A 27641-nucleotide genomic window follows, 5' to 3' on the forward strand; every position below is an offset into this window, starting at 1 on the left:
GCTATGAGACAGAATGCGTCTCCTTCCTGAGCTGTATGATGGCTGCGTGGTCACGTGGTATTTATACTTGCGTACTATTGCTTGTACAGATGAACTTGATACTTTCAGGCATTGGAAATTGCTCCCAAGGATGATCCAGACTTGTGGAGGTACACACATTTTTTTTTCTGAGGTCTTGGCTGATTTCTTTTGATTTTCCCATGATGTCAAGCAAAGAGGCACTGAGTTTGAAGGTAGGCCTTAAAATACATTCACAAGTACACCTCTAATTCAGTACACCTCTTATCAGAAGCTAATTGTCTAATTGCTTGACATAATTTTCTGGAATTTTCCAAGCTGCTTAAAGGCACAGTTAACTTAGTGTATGTAAACTTCTGACCCACTGGAATTGTGATATAGTCAATTAAAAGTGAAACAATCTGTCTGTAAACAATTGTTGGAAAAATTACTTGTGTCGTGCACAAAGTAGATGTCCTAAACGACTTGTCAAAACTATAGTTTTCTAATATGAAATCTGTGGAGTGGTTAAAAAATGAGTTTTAATGACTTCAACCTAAGTGTATGTAAACTTCTGACTCCAACTAAATAATGAAGACTGCAATTGTAATTCAGTTCCTCTGTTTTACCAAAGCCCTACTCCCATAAGATGAGCCTGTTATCTCCTCCTATAACATGTCAGCCTGTAACAGTAGAGCAGGGAGTGATGGAGAGGACACTCAAAATCAATAGAGCTTTTGGCTCGGCGTCTACAGGGGGGAAACATGTCAGCACAATTCAAATTCTGCTCATACAGCTTCATTACCGAAGCTGTCTGTGGTTTCCATACGGGAGGCCAATATAAGCTGCTCCTGTTTCTTTTGATGTGACTTTAATTCACCCGCTCCAGAGACTGTGTAAATATTTCATAACCTTTATTAAATATTGATAAAGCTTTTATTCACGCCTCATTTGCATCCTGTGAATTTAGAAGTTATTTTGGAAGCTTTTAATGGAATAGCTCTGGTATTATTTACTCGACTTATTTTGTCTGTGAAATTCAAAAGGAGGATTTTTGAGGAATCGATACGCAACAACTTTTCCATAACATGATGGTTCACAGTCATTTGTCAAGCTCCAAAAAAATGCCATAAGTATTCCAACAAATTTCAGTCGTTATTCACTGAAAATGTTTAGAAGCGCCATTGAAGTTGAAATATTCAATGGAGATTTTTTAATGAAAAGTGATGTAAATTTTGTTCTGTACCTCACATAAAGCTATCATAAGGCTTTAGAAGACTTTAAAATAGTCAGTATAACTTGCACTATATTTTATGTTTTTTATTTTTTGTACTATTGGTTGCTTAAAGGAATATTTCGGGTTCATTACAAGTTAAGCTCAATTAACAGCTTTTGTAGCATAATGTTGATTTCCACAAAAAAATATTTTGACCCTCCTTATTCGTTCCTCGTTATTAAAAAGAATAATGCTAAAATACAAATTTTTTCAAAAGTATAGCCACAGGATGTAAACAATATATGTTAACATGATTTTAGTGCGATAAAATCGCTTACTAACCTTATTAGTGTCAAGTTATATCTAATATTTGTCTACAACTTTGCAATGAGAATGAAACCCCTTAATCCTGCTATTGGTCATACTTTTACACAGATAAGTTTAGGAAGTGATTTTATTGCACTAAAACCATGTTAACATATATTGTTTACATCCTGTGGCTATATTTTTGAAACAATGCATATTTTAGCATTTATGGACTGGCCAAATTGACTTTCATTGTAAGTGTCTTACTGTAACCGCGATTTTATCTTCTTTTTTTTATAACAAGGAATGAATAAGGAGGGTTATTACATGTTTATGTCTTGTGGCTATACTTTTGAAAAAGTGTATTTTAGCATTTATTTAGCTATGGTCACTGTGATCTGTTGTTATATGCAAAGGAGCTGTGTGAACATTCTTCAAAATGTCTTCTTTTGTGTTCCATGGACATAAGTAAATAATGACAGAATTGTAATTTTTGGTTGAACTGTTCCTTTAAGATTGGCTGTAGCTTTTCGGTTTTCCTAATAGTAAGCTAGTGTCTTTTTCTTGGTGGGAAACTTTAATGTAATTCATGCAAATTATCTGTAAATATTGTCCTACTTGGGGATTAAGTTTAGCAAGCAGTTCATTCCATGAAGGAATCTCCTACTTCTCTCCAGAAACACAGCAGTCACAAAGGGCCAGACCCCAGCAGCAAGAGCATATGTATTGGCTGGCCCCAGGTGGAGGCTCATTGTCTGTTCCTCCAAAAATTTGAATTTAAATACCCGGCTCTGCAGCTGGTCTCTCTCCTAGTATGCACAAGGCCCCTTCAGGGCACAAAAGCGCACTTGGAGCTGCCAAACTGGCCTGTTATCCTGCTGAAGGGGCATCAGGTTACTGTACCCACACAACTTCCTGCCTGTCTTTTTGCACCTTGGGTTTTTGGGAGGCATGGTGCTATTTTCTAACTGAACCTGAAGCACACAGTCTTGGAAATAATGCTGCGTTCACATCGTGCTGGAGATGCTGTAATTACCAGATGAGAACTCCAGAGATGTTAGGAAACTGAAAATGGATTAATGTGGATGTGGCCTAAATTTATTTTAAATTTTGGGGCCAGCCAAATTCACAAACTAATTTTTGAAGTCAAAATGAGATGGCGGAGGAACTAATTTTACTTCATAACGTGGCATATTTTCGAGTGAAATAATATACACCGATCAGCCACAACATTAAAACCACCTGCCTAATATTGTGTAGGTCCCCCTCATGCCGCCAAAACGGCACCAACCCGCATCTCAGAATAGCATTCTGAGATGATATTCTTCTCACCAAAATTGTATAGAGCGGTTATCTGAGTTAGGGATGCACCGAACCGATACCTGGATCAGTATCGGCTCCGATACTGAAGCTTTTAGATAGATCAGGTATCAGTCCGACGAGCCTGATCCAAATCCAATACTGTGTTAGTCATGTTCGTTACTGTCAAGTTCCAAAAATGACATAAAAGAACAATAAAAACACCATTAAAGCAGTTCATATGACTCGTGCATTTTATTCAAAGCCACTTGAAGATGTGCGATAGCTCTGTGAATCACAAAAGGCTGTGTTTAATAAGTAAATATATAGTATGCGCAGTGCCAGCGCGTTAGTGAATGATACTGCTCTGTTGACACAAACTCACGCACAGGCTGTTGATGCACTCGCGGCTATTTTTAGCCTTCACAGCGGTGTGCAATATTTGAGCGCTACTCAAGAACAGCATCTCGGATGTAGATGCTTAATAGTTCGGTTCACTTATAATATGCATTTAGAAAGGTGCCGGAGGTGAATTTCACCAGAATTTGAATAAGAAGCGAATTAAACTACTGTGAACTTGCCTACAAACAGACACATACAGGACTTCCTGGAGAGTTCAGAATGTCAAAATAAAAGCATGAAGGTTTAAAATGTGCACGATTTAAATATATTACTGTTGTATTAAAATTAAAAGTCAATAATAATAATAATATTAATAACAATTTATTATTATTGTCATCATTAGTATTTGTTTACAATTTATAACAATATTTAAGTTGAATGGATTCCAAAAAATAACTGTGAATGAAAAGTGGACTGATGTCTTACAACTAAATTGAACAAAAAAGAGATCTGAATCCTTTAAAGTCCAGATGCAAGTTGAAATAAAAAAAAAAATAAAATAAAAAAAATAAAAAAAAGGCAAAAATAAAACATTGGTTTCTTTTCTACTGAAGACTTGAAGACTGGAATTACTGTTAATTTTGCTGCTACATTATCCAGTATACTAGTTAATAATAAAGTGTTTCTTAATGAGCTATACATTTATATTGAAATAATGTGTAGTTAGAGGTTTGTGTTTCTTTACATATTAAAGAGTACTCCAATTAGTTCCACACAATAATGTAACTTATTATGCAAAAAACAACAACACTGGTATCGGCTTGGGATCAGTATCGGCCGATACTGAGATTTCCGATATCGGAATCGGATCGGAAGAGAAAAAGTGGTATCGGTGCATCCCTAATCTGAGTTACCGTAGACTTTGTCAGTTCGAACCAGTCTGGCCATTCTCTGTTGACCTCTCTCATCAACAGGGCATTTCCATCCACAGAACTGGATGTTTTTTTGTTTTTGGCACCATTCGGAGTAAATTCTAGAGACTGTTGTGTGTGAAAATCCCAGGAGATCAGCAGTTACAGAAATACTCAAACCAGCCCATCTGGCATCAACAATCATGCCACGGTCTAAATCACTGAGATCACATTTTTTCCCCATTCTGATGGTTGATGTGAACATTAACTGAAGCTCCTGACCTGTATCTGCATGATTTTATGCACTGCACTGCTGCCACACGATTGGCTGATTAGATAATCGCATGGATGATTGTTGGTGCCAGACGGGCTGGTTTGAGTATTTCTGTAACTGCTGATCTCCTGGGATTTTCACACACAACAGTCTCTAGAATTTACTCAGAATGGTGCCAAAAACAAAAAACATCCAGTGAGCAGCAGTTCTGCGGACGGAAACGCCTTGTTGATGAGAGAGGTCAACAGAGAATGGCCAGACTGGTTTGAACAGATAAAGTCTACAGTAACTCAGATAACTGCTCTGTACAATTTTGGTGAGAAGCATATAATCTCAGGATGCTATTCTGAGATGCGGGTTGGCGCTGTTTTGGTGGCACGAGGGGGACCTACACAATATTAGGCAGGTGGTTTTAATGTTGTGGCTGATCTGTGTATTCAACAACAACAAAAATGTAGGGTGGGACTTTTTTGGAATAACATGCACAGATTAATCTTTTACATTGAGACTTGTATTAAAGAAATCTGTATTTAAGGAATAGTTCACCCAAAAATAAAAATCCTATTATCATTTACTCACCCTCATGTTGTTTCAAACCTGTCTGTCTGACTTTTGGAACACAAAAAAGGAAATATTAATCAGAATGACATACTCAGTCACCATTTACATTCATTGCATCCTTTTTCCATACAATGAAAGTGAATGGTGACTGAGGCTAACATTCTGCTTAATATCACCTTTTGTGTTCCACTAAAGAAAGTCATATGGGTAAATGATGAAAATGTTCATTTTTGGGTGAACTATCCTTTAAAGAAAGTCTATGGATTGAATGTTGACTTCAAGCATACAACTTTCATTAGTCACAGCTGAGAAGTTTTTTTGCATCGTTGCACACTTCTACCAAAATCCCGTTAAGTGCATAATCTTAACACTTGCCAAGCAGACCACTGGAGTCAGTTCTGATAAACTGCTGCCAAAGTCAAGCTGCTGGGTTTTTACAAGATCTGTCATAAACTCTCAGAGCACTTGGCATAAACTAACACTCCAATCTCCCTTTCCAACAGCCCTTCCACCCCATGGTGAACCTGCAGTGCTCTGCAGACCTCAGGCCCTTCCTGTGCGCCCTGTATGCTCCTGTATGTATGGAATACGGCCGTGTGACGCTGCCCTGCCGGAGCCTCTGTACCCACGCCAAGAGAGACTGTCAGAAGCTCCTGGACATGTTCGGAGTCACCTGGCTGGAGGAGATGGAGTGCAGCAGGTAATGACTCGAGCTGTAATTTAATGTTTTTAAAGTTATGGAATTTGTTGGAGATTTACGAGGAGTACATTATGCTAGGTGGCAGACATAATTGCAACAGAATTGCTTGGCATTCCAATTGCACCATGATGGTCGAGCATGTTTTTAATATAATTTTTTTTGGCTTTCGGACTAAAATGGTAGTTAAAACAAACACAGATGTTAATCTCCAAAGAAAAACAACTTTAAAAAAAAAAAAAGAAAGAAAAAAAAGGGCAAAAATATGTTCTCTTCTTACTAATAAAATTATATTAAATTACTTTAAAACTTTATTAATAAAATTTTATTTTATTGTTCTTTTATTACTGTAACAGCAAAGTAAAACCAGCCTAGAACTTTGTAAATTTATGATTATCGTATTTCTGCTAGTTGTAATGTCTTTGTTTGGCTCTCGACTGCAGGTTCCCAGACTGCGATGAGTCGTACCCTCGCGCTGAAGATCTGCTCACGAATGAAGACCCCACCGACCAGTCACCTATGGCAGTGCAGCGCGACTACGGTTTCTGGTGCCCCCGCGAGCTCAAAGTCGAACCTGAGCTCGGCTACACCTTTCTTGGCGTGCGCGACTGCTCCGCTCCCTGCCCCAACATGTACTTCCGCCGCGAGGAGCTCACCTTCGCCCGCTACTTCATTGGCGTTGTTTCCATCGTTTGCCTCTCCGCCACACTCTTCACCTTCCTCACCTTCCTCATAAACGTCACCCGCTTCCGCTACCCAGAGCGGCCAATCATCTTCTATGCCGTCTGCTACATGATGGTGTCGCTTGTCTTCTTCCTAGGTTTCCTGCTGGAAGACCGTGTGGCTTGTAACGCTGCGAACGTCGCTCAGTTCAAAACTTCGACGGTGACTCAAGGCTCTCATAACAAGGCCTGTACATTGCTTTTTATGGTCCTCTACTTCTTCACTATGGCAGGTAGTGTCTGGTGGGTCATTCTTACCATCACCTGGTTTCTGGCTGCAGTGCCCAAATGGGGCAGTGAAGCTATTGAGAAGAAGGCGCTGCTCTTCCATGCCAGCGCATGGGGAATACCTGGCATGCTTACCGTAACCCTGCTGGCTTTAAATAAAATCGAGGGCGATAACATCAGCGGTGTGTGTTTCGTGGGACTCTACGATGTTCACACTCTTCGCTGGTTCGTGTTGGCGCCGCTGTGTTTGGATGTTCTGGTCGGTGTGTCGCTGCTTCTCGCAGGGATTGTGGCCCTCAACAGAGTACGAATGGAGATTCCATTGGAGAAGGAGAATCAAGACAAGCTGGTGAAGTTTATGATCCGGATCGGAGTGTTCTCAGTGCTGTACCTGGTTCCGCTGCTCACCGTTGTGGGGTGTTACCTGTATGAACAGAACTACCGCTCAATCTGGGAAACTACCTGGGTGCAGGAGCGCTGTAGAGAGTACCACATCCCCTGCCCTTTCAAGGTAAAATTACCACAGTAACACTGTTCTCCTGAAGTTACCGCCCTTTCTTTTGCTTAAAGGGAGAGTTTACTCAAAAATTAAAGTTCTGTCATAGTTTACGCACCCTGATGTCATTCCAACCTTGTGTTGCATTTACAATGCAAAAATTGTTATGCATTCAGAAGACTTGGAATATGACACGGGAGCCATATGGACTTCTTTTATGATACTTTTGGGTTCTTGTTTGAGCTTTGAAGTAAGGCTGCACGATTATGACAAATCATAATTGACTTATATCGCTTGATATTGTAAAAAAAATGTTTGTAGGGCAACTGCATGCCATATTCTTTATGTAGGCACATCCAAAACAAGCTGAGAATTGTTCCTGAATTGCTTTATTGCATAAAAAAATGTGTTTTCAAATTTTGTTTACATTTTGAATAAATTATACACAGAAAGTGTGCAACACAACAATACTAGAACACTAGGTTGTCGTTTTTTGATATGCAAATGGTCTAATTTAAACAGATTTTCTGATTGTCTACTGCATTCATGCACACAACGGACCAAAACATTTTTGACACTATGGGAATAGATCTAAATTGAAGGATGTAATTGACACTTCACAATTAATTGCAACAGCTGTAATTGTAATCTCGATTATTTTTTCGATTAATTGTGCAGCCCTATGTTTGTGTTCTGCAATAGAAAGTAATCAGATTTGGAACAACATGAGGGTAAGAGTAAATGATGACAGAACTTTTATTTTTCAGTGAACTATCCCTTCAATGTCATTTCAGTCAGGTGCATAACAACCATTATAGCTACTTTTAGTCATTTCTAAATCACTAATCAGCACAACAGTGCCTGCCCACTTTTTCTTCCATGGGATTTCATAAAATCCTTCATAAAAGTGTTCTAAGCCATGAACCAAATCAACCAGCTCTGAGGTGAATCACAACATTACAAAATTGGTTTTGAAGCAAAAGAATTGAACAAAAAACAAACAAAAATACAAGACTGTTGCGGCCTTCAAGTAGAGTTGGAAATATCGCAATTGCGAGTTCTGAGCACATGAATGACAAAGCAAAGTCGTATTTACCAGTGGGAAGCTTGCTTTTTTTTTTTTTTTTTTGCGATTTAAGTGCTTTATTTCAGTAATATGAATTTGTTATACATGACAGCCAACTAATGTAAAGATAAAGACTCACCCTTCACAATTTGTTTTATGCAAATTAATTAATAATATGTTAAATACCATGCATTAAAGTCATATAGGTCATATAGAAGTGATGCAGGTGTATTCACTAATGCTTATTCACTGGTACAATAGAAAAAAAAAGAGCTTTTGCTGTTGTATATTGTGTATTTGCTTTAGTTTGGCTTTTTCAGTTTTTTGTTTCCGACTTGAATGCATGACATGTCGTTATAACAAATGCCAACTCTAATGTACAACATTTTTTAATTAAAAAAACATTGGGAAAATTAGAAAAAATTATTGATTTAAAGTTTAGTATGAGTACAGAAAAAATATATTTTTATTTTACTTTAAGATATTTGTAAATATATACAAGGACTGTAGTTTGAGAGTGTAGGGAGACCGACTTGATTGCGCTTTGTTGGCGGAGATTGTTTGGTGGGCTCTTCAGGATCATGGGTAGTGTAGTTCTTTACCAGAAATTCCTCTATTTACCCTTTAAGCTTTGAGGGTGTTTTTAAATATTTCTGTGTCAGTGGCATACCCAAAATTAAAGGCTTATAACTGACAAAAAACAAGAAGGGTCAAGTGTTTGGTATCATTTGTAAAGAAAATGTTTCAGATTTTTTAATGATATAGATTGATCAATTCTGAGACTCTCAGCCTAAGAAACTGCTGAAAAATCACAAAAAAAAAAACAAACTTTAGACAAAAACTTCTTATTTTTCTGATTTGACGTAATACATCTAATTACACATGCAAACACAACAATGACTAAAGGTTTGCATTGCATGGAGACATGATTTTAGTGATGAGATTTCTCAGAATTTTGCCTTTTGACTGAATGAGTCTGTATCATTGAGTTTGTGTCATGTATTTGGCGCCATCTCCTGGTGGCCATATGTAACATTGTGCTTCATGTGGATTATCTAATGATCTATGCATCCGATTACCTTGTGTGTGGGCTCATTCGACAAATAAAGCACAATTTTTAAAAACTGAAATAATGGCTTCAACAAAGCATATACCATCAATTAACCACCTCAGAGCTCACGGTAGGTCAAATGATTGATCATTTTCACAGTATTTTTCAAGTCTTTTCAGCAGGTCAAATTGTGATTACTGTACAATTAATTTGACTTGACTGAACGAAGAAGAGTGTTTAGTAATCGCAAGCTGCTGCAAGACCCACATTTGTTGAAAATATTAACAGCTCTTTTGTGTTGGGGAGTGAATGGGTGGTGAGATATGATCTAACATAGTGATGCATTAGGCATTTTTATTACGGTGTAACAGTAGATGCTTGGCCTCTCCCTCCACACAATAATAAATGGATCCAAGTGTCACGTGACATAGTAATACTCTCCCCTCCAGCATACACCTCCCTGTCTTATCTCCACATGCTGTTTTTTTTTTTTTTGGTTTTGTTTTTATTTGCTTACACTGATCTTACGCATTTAAAGGGATAGTTCACCCAAAAATTTTAATTCTGTCATCATTTATTCCCCCTTATGTTGTTCCAAACCTTTATGACTTTCTTCTCCGGAACCAAAAAGTTGATGTTAGATAGCATGTTAGCCTCAGTCACCATTTACTTTCATTGCATCTTTTTCTCCATACAATGAGAGTGAGTGGTCACTGAGGTTGTCATCCCACTCTTTCTATATTTACTTCTCTTGGTCTCTTTCATCTTTGTGCTTGTTAAGTCACGCTTTGCTGTCTGTATTGTGGTCAGCCCTTGTAGCGCTTTGCAGAACAATAAATAGTGAGGGGAGAGCTGTTTGATGCTGGGCTTTCAACTGTGTCCCATAACGATGGAGAGATCCCCTCCTGTTGGTGATTAAAGGAGGGCAAACCTGTCATTACCTCCTACAAAGATACCGAGTCGTAAAAGCTCAGTGGCTGGCCTGACGCAGTATCAGAGCTTTCATTGGGTCTTCATGAGAAACAGGGCTGTATCGCAGTATGTGCTTTCTAATTTCAGGGGAGTGAGGTAAGCACTTAAAGGGATAGTTCAGCCAAAACAATGAAAATTCTGTCATCATTTACTCACCTTCTTGTTACAATCCATATGACTTTTTCTTCTGTGGAACAAAAAAGGAGATGTTGGGGTTAATGTTATCTTCAGTCACCATTCACTTCCATTGCATCTTTTTTTTGCACATAATGCAAAGGCTAATGAACTCTCAAACTGGTAAATGTGTGACTGTGTTTATAATGTTTAGTAATTCAAATGTGTGCCATTAGGCTGAATCAATGCTGGCTTTAATTTCTCCTGGGAAATTCTTGAGTTTGGAAGTCATAATTACATTATTGCTCAACGCAACCAGTTCTGTTCAGAACAAAATAGATCCGTTGAGCAATTTCATATTTCCTTCTCTGTTTTCCCCCTTTTATTTAGCTAGTGATGGTAGCTGGCTATCGGAGGGGTGGGCAATAACAAGTCTAACGCGACCTATAAGTGGAGTCGGAAATAACGTAATTATGAGTTCCGAGCACATGAATGACCAAACAAAGTCGTATTTACAAGTGGGAAACTCTGAAAAAAGAAGAGTTTATCTGTTGGAAGGAGCATGTTGACATGAAAGATGATGGAAAGCAATTATTTTGCTAAATAATTTTAATTTCAGTGCTTTATTGAAATAATATATGGCATAATGTTTATTAGCACAAATTATTATTATTGTTTTTTTATCAAATTAAAATAAAAAAGGGCACTGGGTTACAGAAAATGGGGCCAATGTGTAAACGTTGCCATGACAAAATTAGTTTTTATGCTCAAATATTATGTTTTTATTTGTTTGGAGAGGCTTTTGGACACTTGATGTTTTTGTACACTAGGATAAATTATATTTATAATATATATAATGCTATAACGTTTGATTTCTCAACTTTCTTTTGGCAGTTTTTTAGGCTGAGAGTCTCAGAATGTATCATAATCTATTTATGATAAATGGGGTTGAGTTATAAGCCTTTCATTTTGGGTATGCCACTGAAACAGGAAATCTTTAAAAACATCTTCAGAGCTTAAAGGGATAAGATTTATTTTTGCTTTTCTTTATTAAAAAAAAAAAAAAGAAAGAAAAAGTAGGTATGAGCCAAAATTATTTTTTGTGGTAATCAACATTACACTACAATGCTGTCCATTGAGCTTAACTTGTATTGAACCTGGAATATTCCTTTAATGTAAAGCTAATGACTCCATGATTTGTTTTATGCAAATTAATAATTTGCTAAATACCATGCATTTCCTTTACATTTATAAAGGAAATTATTCACTGGTACAACAGAAAAAAAAAAAGAGCTTTTGCCATTGTTCATTGTGTATTTCTTTTAGTTTGGCTTCTTGCATATGTGGTTTCCGACTTGAATGCGTGACGTCAGGCTAAGTGTGTAGTATTTTCTAGCAAGTGTTATAGCTATTCTTCATCAACAGTACATAAAATGCTTTACGAATGAAACTGTAGTCAGCATTCACAGTTAAATGTAAATTATGACCAATACCAATTTACAGTCAACAATAGATAGTGTACCCATAGCTTACACCATAATTTCATTAATTAACACGCCCCACCAACTTGGAGTTTCCTACTGGTTAATACATTGTGGTGCAGCTCATGTGCTCATCTCATAAATATCATTGCGACATGACTTGAGGCAGTATAATATATTTGCACTTTTCATTGAATATGTATCAGTGCAATTTTAGAGTGTATGTTAATTTGCCTCAAAGCCCTAAGGACTAACAATATCATCCCATGTAATCTTACAAAACCCTCTAAGGATTCTACACCACTAGAAGTTCCTTCCTGTGTGCGTTTGCTGTGACAGTGTGTCACATTCGCATGACTAGTTGAGTGTCCAGATACTTTTACCACAGGCCCCTGGCAGGGAGGAAGAGATGGAGAAGAGGTCATTGTTACGGCTTGTGCTGCATTTGTACTCTGTAGAGAAAGCGGTATTGTCTGCGAGCAGTGAGCTGTGCAGTCTGAAAAAGCCAAATGGATACACACTTGAGTTAGTGCACATTTAAATGCACAGAAGCGGGAAGCTGCTCTGTAAAACTAACAAGAAATAAAATACCATGAAGGGAATTAATATGGCCATGGACACACTGCAAAGTTTTGGGTGTAACAACCACATTTATGAAATGTACAGGAGTCACTTGCAGTATTGTGATGGTTGAGGGTCATAATAGCAATGTTTTGGCGCTTCACAGCTATAAACAAAAAACATCGATGCTAACTGTTTTAATTGATTGGTATTTGCGGAGGACAGGGAGGGAATTTATTTTCTGTTATAGTTTTGCGTTACCTCACAAAAAGTTTTCAGTTGTCCACCCCTTACGAAAATTAACCATGATTTTACTAGAGTAACCATATTTTAACCATGATATTTGTGGTAAAACCATAATAATAATACAGGAAAACCAAACCTATGGTAATACAAATCATAATCATTCTGGGAAGAAAAAACCCGGTTAATTTTACTATAGTAACACCATCGTTAATTTGGGTTACATGTACCTCAGTTTTTAAAACCATGGTTCTTACCACAAAAATGGTTAAAAACTACAGTCATGGTTACTGTAGTTTTACTATATTGAAACCATGGTTCATTTTCGCAAGGGCATGGTATTTGGTGGAAACTATTGTTTTTAAAACCATTGTACTTGTACCACAAATTACCCATGGTCTTACAATAGTACTGTAGTAACCATGCTATTTTTTGGCAGAATGATTCTGATTTGTATTACCATAGTTTTGGTTCTTCTGTATTATTACTAAGGTTTTACAACAAATATCTTGATTAATGTGCACGGGGGGCCTGGCCCATCCAATCATGAACTTGGCCCACCTTGAGAACTACACCTACACCCACCCCTCCAACTGTTTGGCCCACCTTACATCTTAGAGCTGGAGCCAGGCCTGTTAATATGGTTACTGTAATAAAACCATTATACTTTTTGTAGTGACTATGGTATAACTACAAATACCATAGTTTAACTTTGTTTACTGTGAAATCATGGTTAATTTTCATAAGAGATGGATAAAGCTATTGCGAGAGAACACTGTAACTAGACTAATTCATAAATAAAAGTTACTCCCTGTCCTCTAATCCATAGGTATTAGCTGTTTTTGATTAAAAAAATATTAGTAACTGAAGATGTATAAATGCCCAGCAATGTTTAGTAAATCGCCATTGACAGAGTTAAGATGATTTGTGAAGTCCTGCAGTGTCATGCTACTGTATGCATGCATCTAAAACTATAATTGTGTATGCAACATTTATGTCCTCATATTTATTGAGACTACAAGAAATAATTGTACTTTCTATCACATGCATCCTCAACTAATATTTTCACCTTATTTTCTAACTTGAGATAAAATGTATTGTATTCCTGAAAAGTTTGTTACATTTATACATTATATAGCAAGATAGCTTCTTGCAATTTAAAAAAAATATATAATTTTTCCTTAAGATTTTCTTGAATCTGGCCCCATCAGTTATAGGATCTAAGATGCACACTTTCCCTAATATATAAATTTACTGTAAATGCGTATGTATTCAGCTGCACCTTATTCAAAGCAGTGCTCAGTAGCCCCAGTAGCCTAATGGATATGGCACTGGTTTCACAGAGGTGGCAGAAACCACAGCATTGCCTGGCTAACACTGGGTAAAAAAAAAGAATGCATCCAAACTGTAGAGGATCTGAGAGCCTGGAGGGGATGAAGGAGATCAGTGATCCATGCTGTAGAAGCGCTCTGAGAGAGACATGCTCTTACAAGAGTACTAATGAATCTTTGTTCATATTTTGTGTGTGTAGGTGGAGCAAACCAGTCGGCCTGACCTGGTCCTCTTTCTGATGAAGTATCTCATGGTGCTTGTGGTTGGGATCCCATCTGTGTTCTGGGTGGGCAGTAAGAAGACCTGTTTCGAGTGGGCCAACTTCTTCCACGGTCGCAGGCGTAAAGAGTGAGTAGCCTCATTATTCTTTGTGTTTATAGCTGAATTCAAAGTTAGCTAGATGGTATATTCGTGCTTTCCTCGTAATGTCCTCAAGTCTTGTCGTATTCTCTTCTATGTATCTAGCAGCGGTGCAGTGAATGAAAGCCGTCAGGTTCTTCAAGAGACAGACTTCGCTCAGTCTCTGCTGCGTGACCCCAACACACCTATCATCCGGAAGTCTCGTGGTACTTCCACTCAGGGTACGTCTACCCACGCCTCATCCACACACCTGGCCATGCTGGATGACGTGCGCAGTAAAGCCAGCAGCGTCCACAGCAAAATGAGCAGCTATCACGGCAGCTTGCACCGCTCGAAAGACGGCAGGTGAGTTGAGCAGCTTAAAAAGCAATTATTGTAATCGTAGAGGAATTTAACCATTCTGGTTCCAGTTCCTCTTAATGATTCCAGTTCCATTAACAATTCTTTTATTACTTTTGTAGAAAAATATTTGGAAATAAATTGCCAAAAGATGAGATCATTTCAGATTTCAACAGAAATTTTAATGTGGCTAAGAGGCGGCATAAATGCAATCCAGTAATTGGTCCTAACTATGTTAAATAATTCTAAACATTAGAATTTTTACATATATTGTTCATATTTTATTTAGTGTATTTTTTTATTACAACAATGTTAACTACATGTTTTCATATGAACAACCAGTCATTAACTGCAATAATTTAAATCTCACGAGTCGTAAGAACACACAACACAGGAACATGAAATTAATTAATAATTTGCAGTTCAGTAAGGCAGTCATATTAAATCAGTAACCATTCAAACTGATTCATACGTATTTGATTCACTTAAAAGAATCAACTCATACAAGTCATTCGTTCAGGAATCAAATTACACTGTGCACACTTTATTTTATTCACTTAAAAGAACTGGCTCAGAGTCATTCATTCGGTAATCAGATTAGATACACTGTTTTTTTATTTACTTAACCTCCTGAGACCCGAGCGTGACTGTTGTGTGCATTTTCCAATTCCCTTTTTAATTTGTAACTAGTAGCACCTCATAAACGTGTAAAAAAAAAAAAAGCCTTTCTAGAGCAAATAGTTTTCATAAAAAGTGATGTCAACATATGTGGATAGAGGGACTAAGTTGTGAAATTTTAAATAATTCAAAGCTATAGAAAGTCGTATATATATATATATATATATATATATATATATATATATATATACGACTTTCTATATATTTATTTATTTTTATTAAATTTATGTTTCCAGGAGTGTTGGTTATTCATGTTTTTGAGATGTTACAGACATTACATCAGAAATTAGCATAAATAATTCTGATTCAAAGTATTGGCCAGCATCATCCAATCACTGCCAACCACGTTAGAATAAAATGTAGCATTATAAAATTGTGAATCTATGTACTGATTATCATTGTCCCATGTCTGCCCAACATGTTGAGTGATCCAAACATCATCTGCAGCCTGAAACTGAACTTTTGGTCAGATTTTAGGAGTGAATGCACTTACTTAGCTGCATAGAGAGCTATAGGATGCTCCCTTGCTCCCCATTTAGTGAATGACTTAACCTCCAGTGTGCTGTCTGTCTGCACTGGTCTCAGAACAGTTTGAAATGCACAATGTTTTGATCCTAACTCCATATAAAGCATCTAAAAGCTAAATCTTTTGGATGAACCCATTGATTCTCACTGTGATAATGCAGTGTATATATAGGATTTCTAAGTAAAAATGCGCTGAAGTACACATTAGTGTACATTGTGTTTAACAGCAAGGCGTTTTGCGATAAATCGCTCAAATTTTTGAAACTGAAACTGGAGACTTTAATCTTTAGACTCAAACAGGTGTCAACGTAAAAACGTAATTAGGTTTTTTTTTTAATTTTTTTTTTACCAGAGGTAGTTTTGTTGGCGTTTCTTCCAAAAACAAACTCCTGTGCTTGTGCCATGTTGTTTTGTTACATGACTCTGTGAGTTGTCCCTTTGGTGACGGCACAGAGTGTCCTGAACTGAGATAAGTCGGTTTAAATGAATTAAAATTATGCTTTGCGTATAACGAAGCCAAAATACTACATTCACGCATGTGTACGCGGGGGTCGCACTAGGTTAAAATAACCGGCTCATAAGAGTCATTTGTTCGGGAATCAGATTACACTGGACAAACTTTGTTTTTGATTCACTTAAAAGAGCCGGCTCATAAGAGTCATTCCTTCAGGAATCAGATTACACTGGGTGTATGGTGGAAGAATGCACTTTTGAGAACTGTTCACGCAACTGAAAATCATTTGGTTTGGTATTTGTTTAAAAAAATGAAACCGGTTCCCAACACTAAATGCAAGCATGTCAGTTGAGCTTATTCCAAGATACTACATAATAATTGTGCACGTACAGACACGTTCAACTACGTGGTTATGAGACGCCATGAACTGAAATAACCTCCTAATTTCCCCTCCAAACACAGGTGCACACCCTCTAGTCACAGAGGCTTGGAAGAACGTCCTGCTTATGGGAGCATGCCGCGACTCAATGAGCAGCTGTCCTATCATGGAAGCCTTCATCGACTCGACAGCCAATCACGACACAGCAGTGTGCGGGACTTGAGCAATGCCCTGCCCACTAACATCACACATGGATCCAGTATGAACCGTGTGGTGGAGGAGGATGGTGCCAGCGCGCAAGTATGAGAGATGCAAGGAACTCTATCTTGGCCACTGTCCTACGTGACTGAGGCCAATCTGTTAGCATGGGAGAGTCCCTGCCTTGGAAGCCCAAGGAGGCATTAAACAGAAGATTTTGCAAATCCTCACACGACAGAGGGGCGGTTTGGCAGAAGCAGAGAAATCAGAGACTTGATGCATGTGTGTTGACAGAGCTCTCTTCAGGACTTGGCCCGTTAGCGGCGCACCTAACACCCGAGTAACATGATATGTTTTCTTTGATACTGTGAATTCAGACTGACTGGTGGTGGGTGAAGTTTACTTCATGTAAAGTGATACAGTAGCACTGCTCTGCCTCTGCTCCTGTGGTTGCTGTGTCAGAACAGTGTCTTGGAGAAGAGGAGGATTAAGCAGGAATGGCCACGGATGTTCGTTGGTTCATAATCGGAATGTCTTACTTGCTGATCATAGACCTGTCCCATTACATCCATCATACAACTTAACCCTGTTTAACCTGTTACGGATCATTGTAACTTGAAGACTGATGTGTTATTCCATGTCAAATCAACCAAATTTCAAAAACGTCCCCTGCTGAAATTGTTTATTTTGTTAGTACTTTTCCTGAAGATAAACATTAATAATGAAATCCAAAATATTAAATGTCATGGATCAATACTTGCTGAGTAATCTATTAAAGATATCTTTATATTCTTTTAGATTCTAGTTAAGAAAAAACTTTTAGCATCTTCATATTTTAGACCCTATATGGTTAAATCCCTGAGATATGGGGCTCTCAATGTGGTGATCTATTACACATTTTTAATGGTTAAAAACCAAATGTGGGTCACATGGTCTCAAGCTAGCTTTTCTTGTCCAACAAAACAAAGGTATGCAGTAAAACTTCATTGGAAACTAGAAATGTACCTTTACTTATTCATATAAAAACACAAAATACACTATTATCAAGAATAAATGACACACGTGGCTCTTCAGTTAGTGTAATGGCTATATCTAATTTTTGGATTTTAGATCTGTATATCTGCAAAACTCAGGAATGCATCGTTAGGGGTTCAAACACTAAAGGTGCTGAAGCTGTACACTATTTGTGCTAATTTTCTTTATATTTTTCAAACTGGAACCTGTAGTTGAGTTGACATGGAATTCCATTAGATGTCAGGTTTTACGACCCTGAAAGTCTTAGCGGTTACATGACTCTTGCAGTCTCTTTAATGTTTCGTCAAAAAGCCAGAGACTTTGGGCAAATGTTGAACAATCAAAAATACTTCGGAATGATTCCATAGAGGAATGGCTCTCAGAAATCATGTTTCTGAATCCTCACCAACACCTGATGTGCTTTAAGACTTTGGATGGCTGCCTACCTCATCAGATCAGAACGCTCATGCCTGCATTTCCTCACCTTGCCTAAACACACACTTAAGAACATTGTTATAGGTTAGCTACCATATGTACGGGAGTCTTGCGTAAAAAGCTTTCTAAATGGTGCTTCTGTCTGATGTTACTCCACAAATATTTCATGAAAATGCATAAAACTTGCTTCAACAATATGGGCCTCATTCATGAAACATGAGCAGAACAAATGTGTAATTTTGTAAATCGGGGGTGGAAGGAAAAAAATATAGATCATTTAAAGTACTGCAACATTTTACCTTGCTTTGCTGTATTGATTTTTTCACGCCAAGAATCTGTATTTTTAACTATATTATCCACATGGATATTTATCATAATAAAGAGACTGATTACCATTGCACACAATGATTTATATTCGACCAAAATCCAGCAAATAATATAACCGTAAAGTAAAAGTCCAATTCAGATGAAAGAGGACAAAATTGAGTGAAAACGGTCGCATTAGAATGCAACAATCTGGTTCCTGAAGTAAAATCCATAGGGGAATTGATTTTTATTAAAAACAGATCTACCGTGATTTACAAGGTTTGTTAATCAATGGTACATGCTTCTGTTGAAGCCATCAATCCACATTATTTCAAGTAAATAAAAAATCATGTTTAGTGGAATTTCTGGTAAGGAACTACACTACCCACAATCCTAAATTCCTAATTTCCTCGTTAACAAAGTATTTTTGTCAGATTTTCAAATACTCTTTCATGAAGGTTTTTACGAAATCCCTATGGGAAAAATACATCCGTAACCGAGATGGATGAAAAAGTGGGCGGGCACTAAGGCAGTCAAATTTAACTATTTTAATTGAAACTATTTATGTGGAAACTGCTGCATTCAGTTTAATGTAACAATTTAGCTAAGAATAGTTTTACAAACTATTTATCAGAAATTCGTTCTGCTCGTGTTTAATAAATGAGGTCCTTCACATTTATCAGAAATAAGTATATGTAACAGAAGACGTGTTTTCAAATGTTTTGATACAAATAGGTGGTGGCATCGCTAAACATTTAATGTTAAACCGTAGTAAAGCCTGAACGTGGAAGAGCAACTTATTTACACGCTTTAAACGTGAAGTCTTGAGTGTTTTTGTTTACTTGTTGGAAAAGATTATTGTGGTACTTAGTGCCTGAATATGTGACTTTGGACCTGAGCTTTGTGAAGCTTTTTTTTTTAATGCTATTTCTGCTTTGCTGTACCTTTGCCTTTGGTATCACAAGTACATTGGATAATGCTGAATTCCTCTGTCCACTTTGTACAGATTGCAGAATTTCGAGGAACAATACAGCACTTTAACCGTGGCTATCTGTTGAATGTTGAATCTGTAAAGACATTAAATCAAGTTATAGCATCATGCAAGAATTCAAATAAAGCTTTTGTATAAAACAAATTCTTCGAATTTTCAGAAAAGCTCCCCATTTTATTGATATACATCAGTCAGGTAATGAACTCTGCGTGTGAGAAGTGGTGTCCAAAACAATACAAATAAACTCCACAGTATTTCACCTTAAATATGTCTGTGCGACGAAAAAGAAAAATTGTCTAAATTGTAGTATGGGGTAATTCTTTTTCACATTCCAACCACTCACGCCACACAGCTCAATAAAATACAATAAAAACAACTGAAAAAAATAAAATAAATCCAGCCTTAAAATCTTCAAAACAAGTGATTACACCAATGACATGCAAATCTGTACATAGTCTTACAAATATCAAAATCAAGAAAGTGAAACAGAACGATATAAAAGAGCAATTCACCAACAAGGCAAACAAAACCCTCACGTGAAATGCAAGTGTGAATCTGTGTCTTTTTAACAAAATCTCCACCCAATTGTCTTCTCTCATTCTAGTCAGTTCTACATGCACTGACCAGTTTACACTGATCTAAAAAACTAAGGCACCTCCCTCTCTAGTCAACTGATCTATATCCACTGCTAAGTAACAGTCGTAAAGATAAAAAACAGACTTGGATATCAATATATATCCTCAACTGTCACTTCTACTTTTCTTTGCAATTCCTCCATGCAATAAAATAATCATTGGTTCTGACATACCTGAGAAACATTTCAAACAGGTTCCCTGTTCATGTTAATACCATAACCCTGTCAAATTCATTCTAACCTGTTACAGCTTAAATTACACTAAGAAAAAAAGCAACCTGCATTATGAATAATCATTTCTGTTTAGTGGATAAACGTGATTATGGAATAATACCTCGAACATATAACTAAGGTCCCAAACAATATCACAAAGATTACAAATGAGGTCTTAAAGCGATAGTTCCCCCATAAATGAAAATTCTGTCATTATTTACTCAACCTTTTGTTGTTCCAATCTGTATGACCTTCTTCCAAAAGAAGTTAAGCAATAAGTTCTGAGCTGCTCTTTTCTTCTCATTCACCTGAATTTGTCTTTTCTTTATAAAAAGCTAACATATGGCTTTGGAAGACTACTTCGGAAGTAGTCGTATGGACTACTTTAATGGTGCTTTTCACCCCATTTATTATTGTTGTATGGAAATGAGCACGCTGCACATTCTGCAATATATCTTATTTTGTGTTCCGCAGAAAAAAGGAAGTCATGCGGGTTAGGAATGACAGTTGAGTAAATGATGATAAAATATTCCTTTTTGGGTGACCTATTTTTTTTAATGAACAACCTGGAACATTTTAGAATTTAAACAAGTGTCTATTTGGCATCAATGGATTTGCTAATTGTTCTTTACAGGAATGGCTGGGATGCATTTCTCAGTTTAGCAAGGTTGGGATAAATATGAACTTAACAAGATAAACATTACTATTGTAAAAGCAAGAAGCACTGAGTCTAATACATAACCGCCAATTAATGTAGTGTCTTGAAATCAGACAAATGAAAAGCAAAATTGTCAATCTGATGAGGTTATGTTGAAGTCGTAATGGCTTGGCTCTTTAATTTGAGGTATCTTCAGATTCAGGGATGTTTGATAGTCCTACTCTAGACTTCTATATCTTCCCTGCATCTTTAAACATCACTACAGCAGTTTTACTGTATGTCCTCGCTGAATTCATTTCAATATTGAATTACCTAATCTCCAGCTGCTCCTCGCGGTCCCTGTCGTGTCATTATGAGCTGCAGAAGTGTTAAAGGAAGAGGCAACAGCTTTTTGCACCAGTGAGTTTGAAGTGTTGAAGCCTTTTGAATGCTCTCCGCTGAAGAGAATCACTCCGTGGCTTCACCTGAAGAGTAAGGGGCCGTTCACACCGAAAACGTTTTCTCTGCAAACCTGCTCTAGACAGGCATCTTTGACCATATTTTTAGATGCCATGTCAACTTTAAAGAACTTCAACTTTTTAAAATGCATTGAGAAACCTGCATTCTGTTATATTTGATGCGATGCATCTAGCTTTTTTTTTCTTTCTTCGCATAAATACGTTCGATGTGAATGGCCCCTTAGTGCTCCCCATGCCACACAAAAGTAACAATATTCTGAAACTTGTGGCATAGGCTACATACACTACATGTAATATTCACATGTACACCATAGGCAAAGTTTGGTTCTTGTAAGTAAAAAAAAAAAAAAAAAGGAAACCATTGAAATAAAAACAAAATACTATAAGAATATTACATAACATTAATAATTAAAACAAAACTCTTTGGAAACAGCATTATTGCTTCAGTAACAGAATCATAAAGCACAGATGTAGGCAAGAGGAATATAGAACAAGGCTGCAGGGAATTTCTGTTACATTCAGCACAACAGCTTATTTATGATCACGTGTAGACGTATGTGCATTTGGGTGCGCATTTAATACACATTTAATATAGTACGCAAGTTGGTTCTTGCACACAATGGGCCTCATTCATGAAGCATGAGCAGAACGAATTTCTGGTAAAGTCATTCTTGCGTAAATTGCCGCAATCAATTAATTGACCATTTACGTAAGAATTGTTTTACAAACAATTTCACTGCAGCCGTTGTGAATGATACGAACAATGTGACAATTTTGAAATTGAAACTATTTACATAAAAATTCATTCTGCTTCTGTTTCATCAGCCCAATGTTTGTTTGTTTTTTTAGCTCTTGCAGATTATATGAAAAACTAGCTTCTTTTACATCAAACAATGCTTAAATTGACAAATAAAGATCTGCATAAATGTCTAGAAACTTAAAAGCAAAGAATACGCTCTCAAACCCAAGTCTAGTGTTATGATTTCATTATATATATTATACTCTACTTAAACTATTTACATTATTAAACTCAGAATCTGTTCTTGAACTCTGACCTTTAAATGTGAAGGTCATCATGGCACTGGAGTGCAGATGTTAAGTTATACTGTAGTGCCACAGCTGGGGTGGGGGGTGCTCTATCTGTCTGTCAGGTTTACACAAAAAATATTACTGTTGATCTCACTGAAATCTGCATGCTAAAAATGAAAAAGTATTTGTAAGTGTTCTTTAGGTGGAATACATGATCCTTGATGAAAGTTTCCATGATGTTATGCATTTATATGCGTTTATTATAATACCATCCGTCAATAAAAACTTTTGAACGCATTCATATTTTTTTCTGGTTTTGTATGAGGCACACTTGATGTGGTTTTCAACAAACACTGATGAAAACTCACGATAAAGCTTTGCGTTTATCTGTATGTGATTGCGAACATAAGCTAAACTTAGTGGTCTGTTCCCCGTTCCATCACAGGAAGAGAATAAAGTAGCTTTTTGGTGAACACAAAAGGTATTTAAGGTGCACTGTAATGTGCGTGTAATAACATAAACCTCCATAGGTCTTCGCACATGTGTAATGCACATCCACATATATACGTGCAAACACACACCTGGCCCCAGGGACATGTTTGGTATATGTCAAAGGAGTCATCGTCTTTAGGTCTTTGTTAAATTTGGGACTCTCCGTAGCAGTTCATCAGGTCAGAGGGTGGACTCGGGCCCCAAAGGACATCAGGAGACACCGGGCAAGGGCCCCGCTCATGTCTCCCATCCGAGGTGTTCACCGCGCTCCAGAGATTGAGTCTTGCTCTTGTGTGGGGATGAGGGGCTGGGCGGACTGCTCAGGTTGGAGCTATTGGAGGCCGTGGAGTGATGTGGTGAGTCCGAATTCTGAAGACACGAACCAAAAAAAAAATTAGGACATCATCATGACAGGACTCTAATTGTATCTTATTTCCTTACATTGTTGAGTCATTTCCTTTCATTCTTGCACAGTGTTCTGCCCTCTTGTCCTCCACTGGTCAAATACATACATTTTCTCCAGTCAAAACTAGCCAATCAGGATGTTTTATGGATTTAAAATTAGAAGCTAGAACAAGTGGCCAACCAGTATGGGTTTTTCATATACTTATTCCATAACCACTTTACAAAACATAAATAAATGGACATGAAATAATGATTTGAGTTACATTATATGAAAAGAAAGAGCCCATGGAGTGATATGAGAGATATAAAACTAGCATTGTTATGTAGGGATTCGGTTGCCTGGGCTGGGTATCGATACAGACTTCCTGATTTGAGCTGATTCCGATTCACAAGCTCTCATTTTGATTCGATTCCAACTTTATTTGATTCTGATTCATTTGGGTATATTTCAGTTATAATGTCCATTCTATTTGCATATGAAATAAATTATCTTAGCCAATGCTATAAATTATGTATAGTGAAACTTTCAACTTGGTGTATTACAAAAAAATATATAAATGATAAAATTAACAACAGCGCCCAAACTATGCAGTTCAATTGCTATTTATTAAACAGATAAAATAATCAATGCAACCAAAACTCAAGTTAACTTTGAAGAAAAAGTAAAAGATCGATCTTGGGATTGTTCAAATTAAGATCACAATTAATTGCAAAACAGATATTTTTACCCAGCCCTACATCAGACAGCTGTCAATTACTAGGAATGTTCCGATCCCATTTTTTATTTTTATTTTTACCGATACTTCCTTTTCGGTACTCGCTGGTACGTTTTTTCTTTTTCTTTTTTTTTCTCAATTGCATATCAACAGCTTATTTCAATTTTGTCATCAAAATGCTGTCTAAATTAATTCATTCAAATTGTAATGAAATTAAAATAGAACAATTAATTTTTTAACGTAATATTGTATTATTTTTATCAAATAAAGTGCTTTTATTCAGAACCTAACAGCACAACACAAAATGCAACATGGGAGTTATTTGTTACTTTGTAACAAGAGCATCAAAGATGTGAGATATTGCTTAAATATTATACAATTACTATTGATTTATTATTATTAGTAGTAGTAGTAGTAGTATAGTGAATATTATATAACTATACAGTAGTGATATTTTTCTGTTGATCTTTTTCAATTTAATTTTGAGCTTTTATTTTGGTGGAAACTTTTATTTTGGAGTGAAGCCCATTCTGTTTCTGATGGTAGCTTCTCACCTCTGGAAAAGCAGGTGACCCAATGTGATTATTAAACCGCAAAAGGCTGCTATTTAATTAAATAAATATGCAGTCTATATGTGCTGCGTGCTACAAAGTGAATTAGCACTTTGCTTGCTGTCACAACACCGGCTCCACACATTCACAAACACATTTGAAGCGTGCTGCACATGCAAACTATATACTGTATTATTAAATTGCAGCCTTTGTGGTTTAATCATCACACTAGGACTTGATTTTAATTTGTGCACTGAATGTTTACGGAATGACATTCGCACATCAGATGGTATCGGAGCATTTTAATGAGCACGAGTACAAGTACATGAGATCGGTATAGGATTCAGGACATCCCTAAATGATACAGTTTAGTTGTCATTCAAAAAACATACTTAACAGTAGAATGCCGCAATTGACCAATTAGAAGTATTCCAGAGAGCTGTGTAGTTATACAATTTACAGATGCAAATGAGAGGTTTACAGAATTGCTGAAATTAACACATTTTGCATAATATTTAGATAAAACAAAAACATATTTGAAAAGACTGTAGATATTTGGCTTGGAACTACAACTTCTGTTAATATGCCAAACAGGCACAGTCATTGGCTGACGCCGATTATCTTAGAATCAGCAGATTAATCAGTCTATCACTAGCTGGAACCACCATCAAAGAAATCCACATCTAACATCATTTAAAGAAGATAGACAAAAGGTTTTACATCACACATCAAAATAAATACTGAAGCTAACAAACTCTGTACACTACACTAACTACACACCAGTCTCACATAAAGGGCTACAGAACTAATGTGGAAACACCTCAACTAACCTATTTCCTCTGTTTGAAGCAGGTTAAATGGGCAAACCTAGCAGGTTTCTAGAGGGGTCAGATCTGGGGATCATATATTTGCTGCTGGATGTTACCTTTATCTTACTAAGTAGGGTCCTTAGAGCCCTTTTCAGATCAGAGGTCTTCTCTGTGGGTGACGCTGACTGCCACTAAAGAGAGTGATACACAGCACCCACACGTCATTATAGAGTCGATGTGCACACACTCGAGCATGGGGCAGAGGTGCATAATGTGTGTGTAGGCAGAGTGTTAGAAGGTCAAAAGCTCTCAATCTGTGGATATTGGTGCCACTGCACACTCAACACATGCATACAGCGTGAGAAAGAGAGGATGGAGACCCTCCAAACACATTTTGGCAGGTGTAATGGAAGATTTGGCCCGTGTGTTCATTTTAGGGATTGTATAACACACTTTCAGTGCTCTTAATTGAGTATGATTTAGCTGTAATCAACATCACTGTGGATCTGCAGCTATTTAGACAAGTGCATTTTAGAGCTTCAGGGGTGAATCCTTTACCTGTTAACAGCAATCTGAAAGTCAACTTTGACATATTAAATCAATATTCACAAAAAGAATGTACAATAAAGGGTCAAATACACCCTAACACTTGAAATCTCTTTAGTCTTCTTCTCAAAATATTCTGACATGATTACAGAGCTCAGTAGCGTCTAAGTAGAAAACCCATTCAAATCTCCACAGAGAATATGGCTTCAGTGAAAACTTACAAACCCTTCAAAGACAGAAAGGAAATTGTAAGTATATATGCTTATGTAGAAGCCTTACATCAGTGTGATTCCCTGTGAAGTACTAAAATTCCCTCATTTTGCAATGTTCAAAGATAGTATTGGAGATTTAAAAAAAATAAAATTAAAAAAAAAGCATAAAAACCTACACGAAAGCTGTGACTGATTTAATTATATAATTTGCAATGATTTAAAGGACGAAGTGTTGAGTATTTTTCTCCAGTGTTTTTCCAATGCATTTCGAATCAAATGTTGTGTTTATGTGATTTAACTCGGATCTTATTGGTTTGATTGTCAAAACTCTTTATTGAAGTTTTTTTTAAATGCCTAAGATGAAAATGAATGGGCAAAATACTTTTTGAACCAATGCTGCGGCAAAAGTGTGCTGGCACTGACCTCTCTGTCGAACTGGGAGAGGGGGGCGTCACTTGCGCAGTCCACGCCCCCTCCACATGAGAGTGAGCCATCAGAGGGTGATGTCATCTGCCTTTCGGTGGAACTGTAATTTCCAATGGAAATGTCCCGTCTCAGTGCGCTGCCATTTTGAGAGGTGGAGCCTGGAATATAAGACACACCCATCAACAGATCATTAAGACCTTAACACATTTACTGTGAGAAAATAATTATTCTCATGATTTTATAACATGATTTTGGTATTAAAAAAAATTGCTAACTAACAATACCTGTGTAAAATTATATCCAATTTAAGAACTTCATTTTCATGACATAACGCCGGTAAACCCTGTAATCTGGTAAATGGCGTACCGCCAGTAAATTCTTGAATTAAACACACTAAAATCAAGTTAACACATAATGTTTACATCTTGTGGATACTTTTGAAACCGTGTGCATTTACTGTTTAGGATTGGCCATTCACTTCCATTGCAAGTGCCATAATGTAACTGCGATTTTTGCTTCTTTTTTTTTTTTTTCATTTTTTTCTTTTTTTTAAAGAGGACAAGTGGAAATATTATTTTGTGGTAATCAACATAATGCTGTCGATTGAGCTTAACTTGTTTGAACCTGGAAACAATTTTTGGTTTTCTCTTTTCAGTTCTTGCATTTTTTTTAACTTCTTTGTTTTTCCAATTTCTTCTACGACACTTTCGTGACTCATTTTTATCCATATATCTGTCTATGAGTACAGTTATTTCATTACTCACGTGTGCCAAGACCGCTGCTGGCACTCATTGATCGGCCCGGTTCAGGTCTGGCTTTGCTGATGGAGGGGATGCTGACTGATGCTCCCAGGACACCACGACTCTCCTGAGGACGCACGTTCTGACCATTGCACAACACACAGAGGTCATAAAATAAATCTTGCACTATAATGTTGAAATTAG

At 37.0% G+C, this 27641-nt stretch overlaps 2 protein-coding genes across 5 annotated transcripts in view; one reads left to right on the top strand and one right to left on the bottom strand.

Moving 5' to 3' along the window:
• LOC127454730 (frizzled-3-like) overlaps nucleotides 1-16922 on the top strand; it is a 35519-nt gene extending 18597 nt beyond the window's left edge. The window contains exons 2-6 of one of the 2 annotated variants that reach the window (XM_051722101.1): nucleotides 5410-5606; nucleotides 6047-7064; nucleotides 14069-14217; nucleotides 14335-14574; nucleotides 16688-16922. In XM_051722101.1, coding sequence (XP_051578061.1) covers nucleotides 5410-5606; nucleotides 6047-7064; nucleotides 14069-14217; nucleotides 14335-14574; nucleotides 16688-16910 — 1827 coding nt within the window. In that variant the 3' untranslated portion in view covers nucleotides 16911-16922. The remainder of the gene's footprint in view (nucleotides 1-5409; nucleotides 5607-6046; nucleotides 7065-14068; nucleotides 14218-14334; nucleotides 14575-16687) is intronic. The other variant, XM_051722102.1, reaches the window with a different exon arrangement.
• Nucleotides 16923-23263: 6341 nt separating this feature from the next.
• Nucleotides 23264-27641, bottom strand: part of LOC127454724 (serine/threonine-protein kinase MRCK alpha-like) — a 103420-nt gene continuing 99042 nt past the window's right edge. For 2 of the 3 annotated variants that reach the window (XM_051722080.1, XM_051722079.1), the window contains 3 exons: nucleotides 27462-27579; nucleotides 26695-26855; nucleotides 23264-23401 (listed from right to left, as the gene is read on the bottom strand). In XM_051722080.1, the coding sequence (XP_051578040.1) occupies nucleotides 23270-23401; nucleotides 26695-26855; nucleotides 27462-27579 (411 nt within the window). In that variant the 3' untranslated portion in view covers nucleotides 23264-23269. Of the gene's footprint in view, nucleotides 23402-25629; nucleotides 25705-26694; nucleotides 26856-27461; nucleotides 27580-27641 lie in introns of all 3 variants that reach the window. The other variant, XM_051722078.1, reaches the window with a different exon arrangement.

The sequence above is a fragment of the Myxocyprinus asiaticus genome, chromosome 17, assembly GCF_019703515.2.
Source record: "Myxocyprinus asiaticus isolate MX2 ecotype Aquarium Trade chromosome 17, UBuf_Myxa_2, whole genome shotgun sequence".
In the NCBI taxonomy this organism is placed as follows: domain Eukaryota; kingdom Metazoa; phylum Chordata; class Actinopteri; order Cypriniformes; family Catostomidae; genus Myxocyprinus; species Myxocyprinus asiaticus.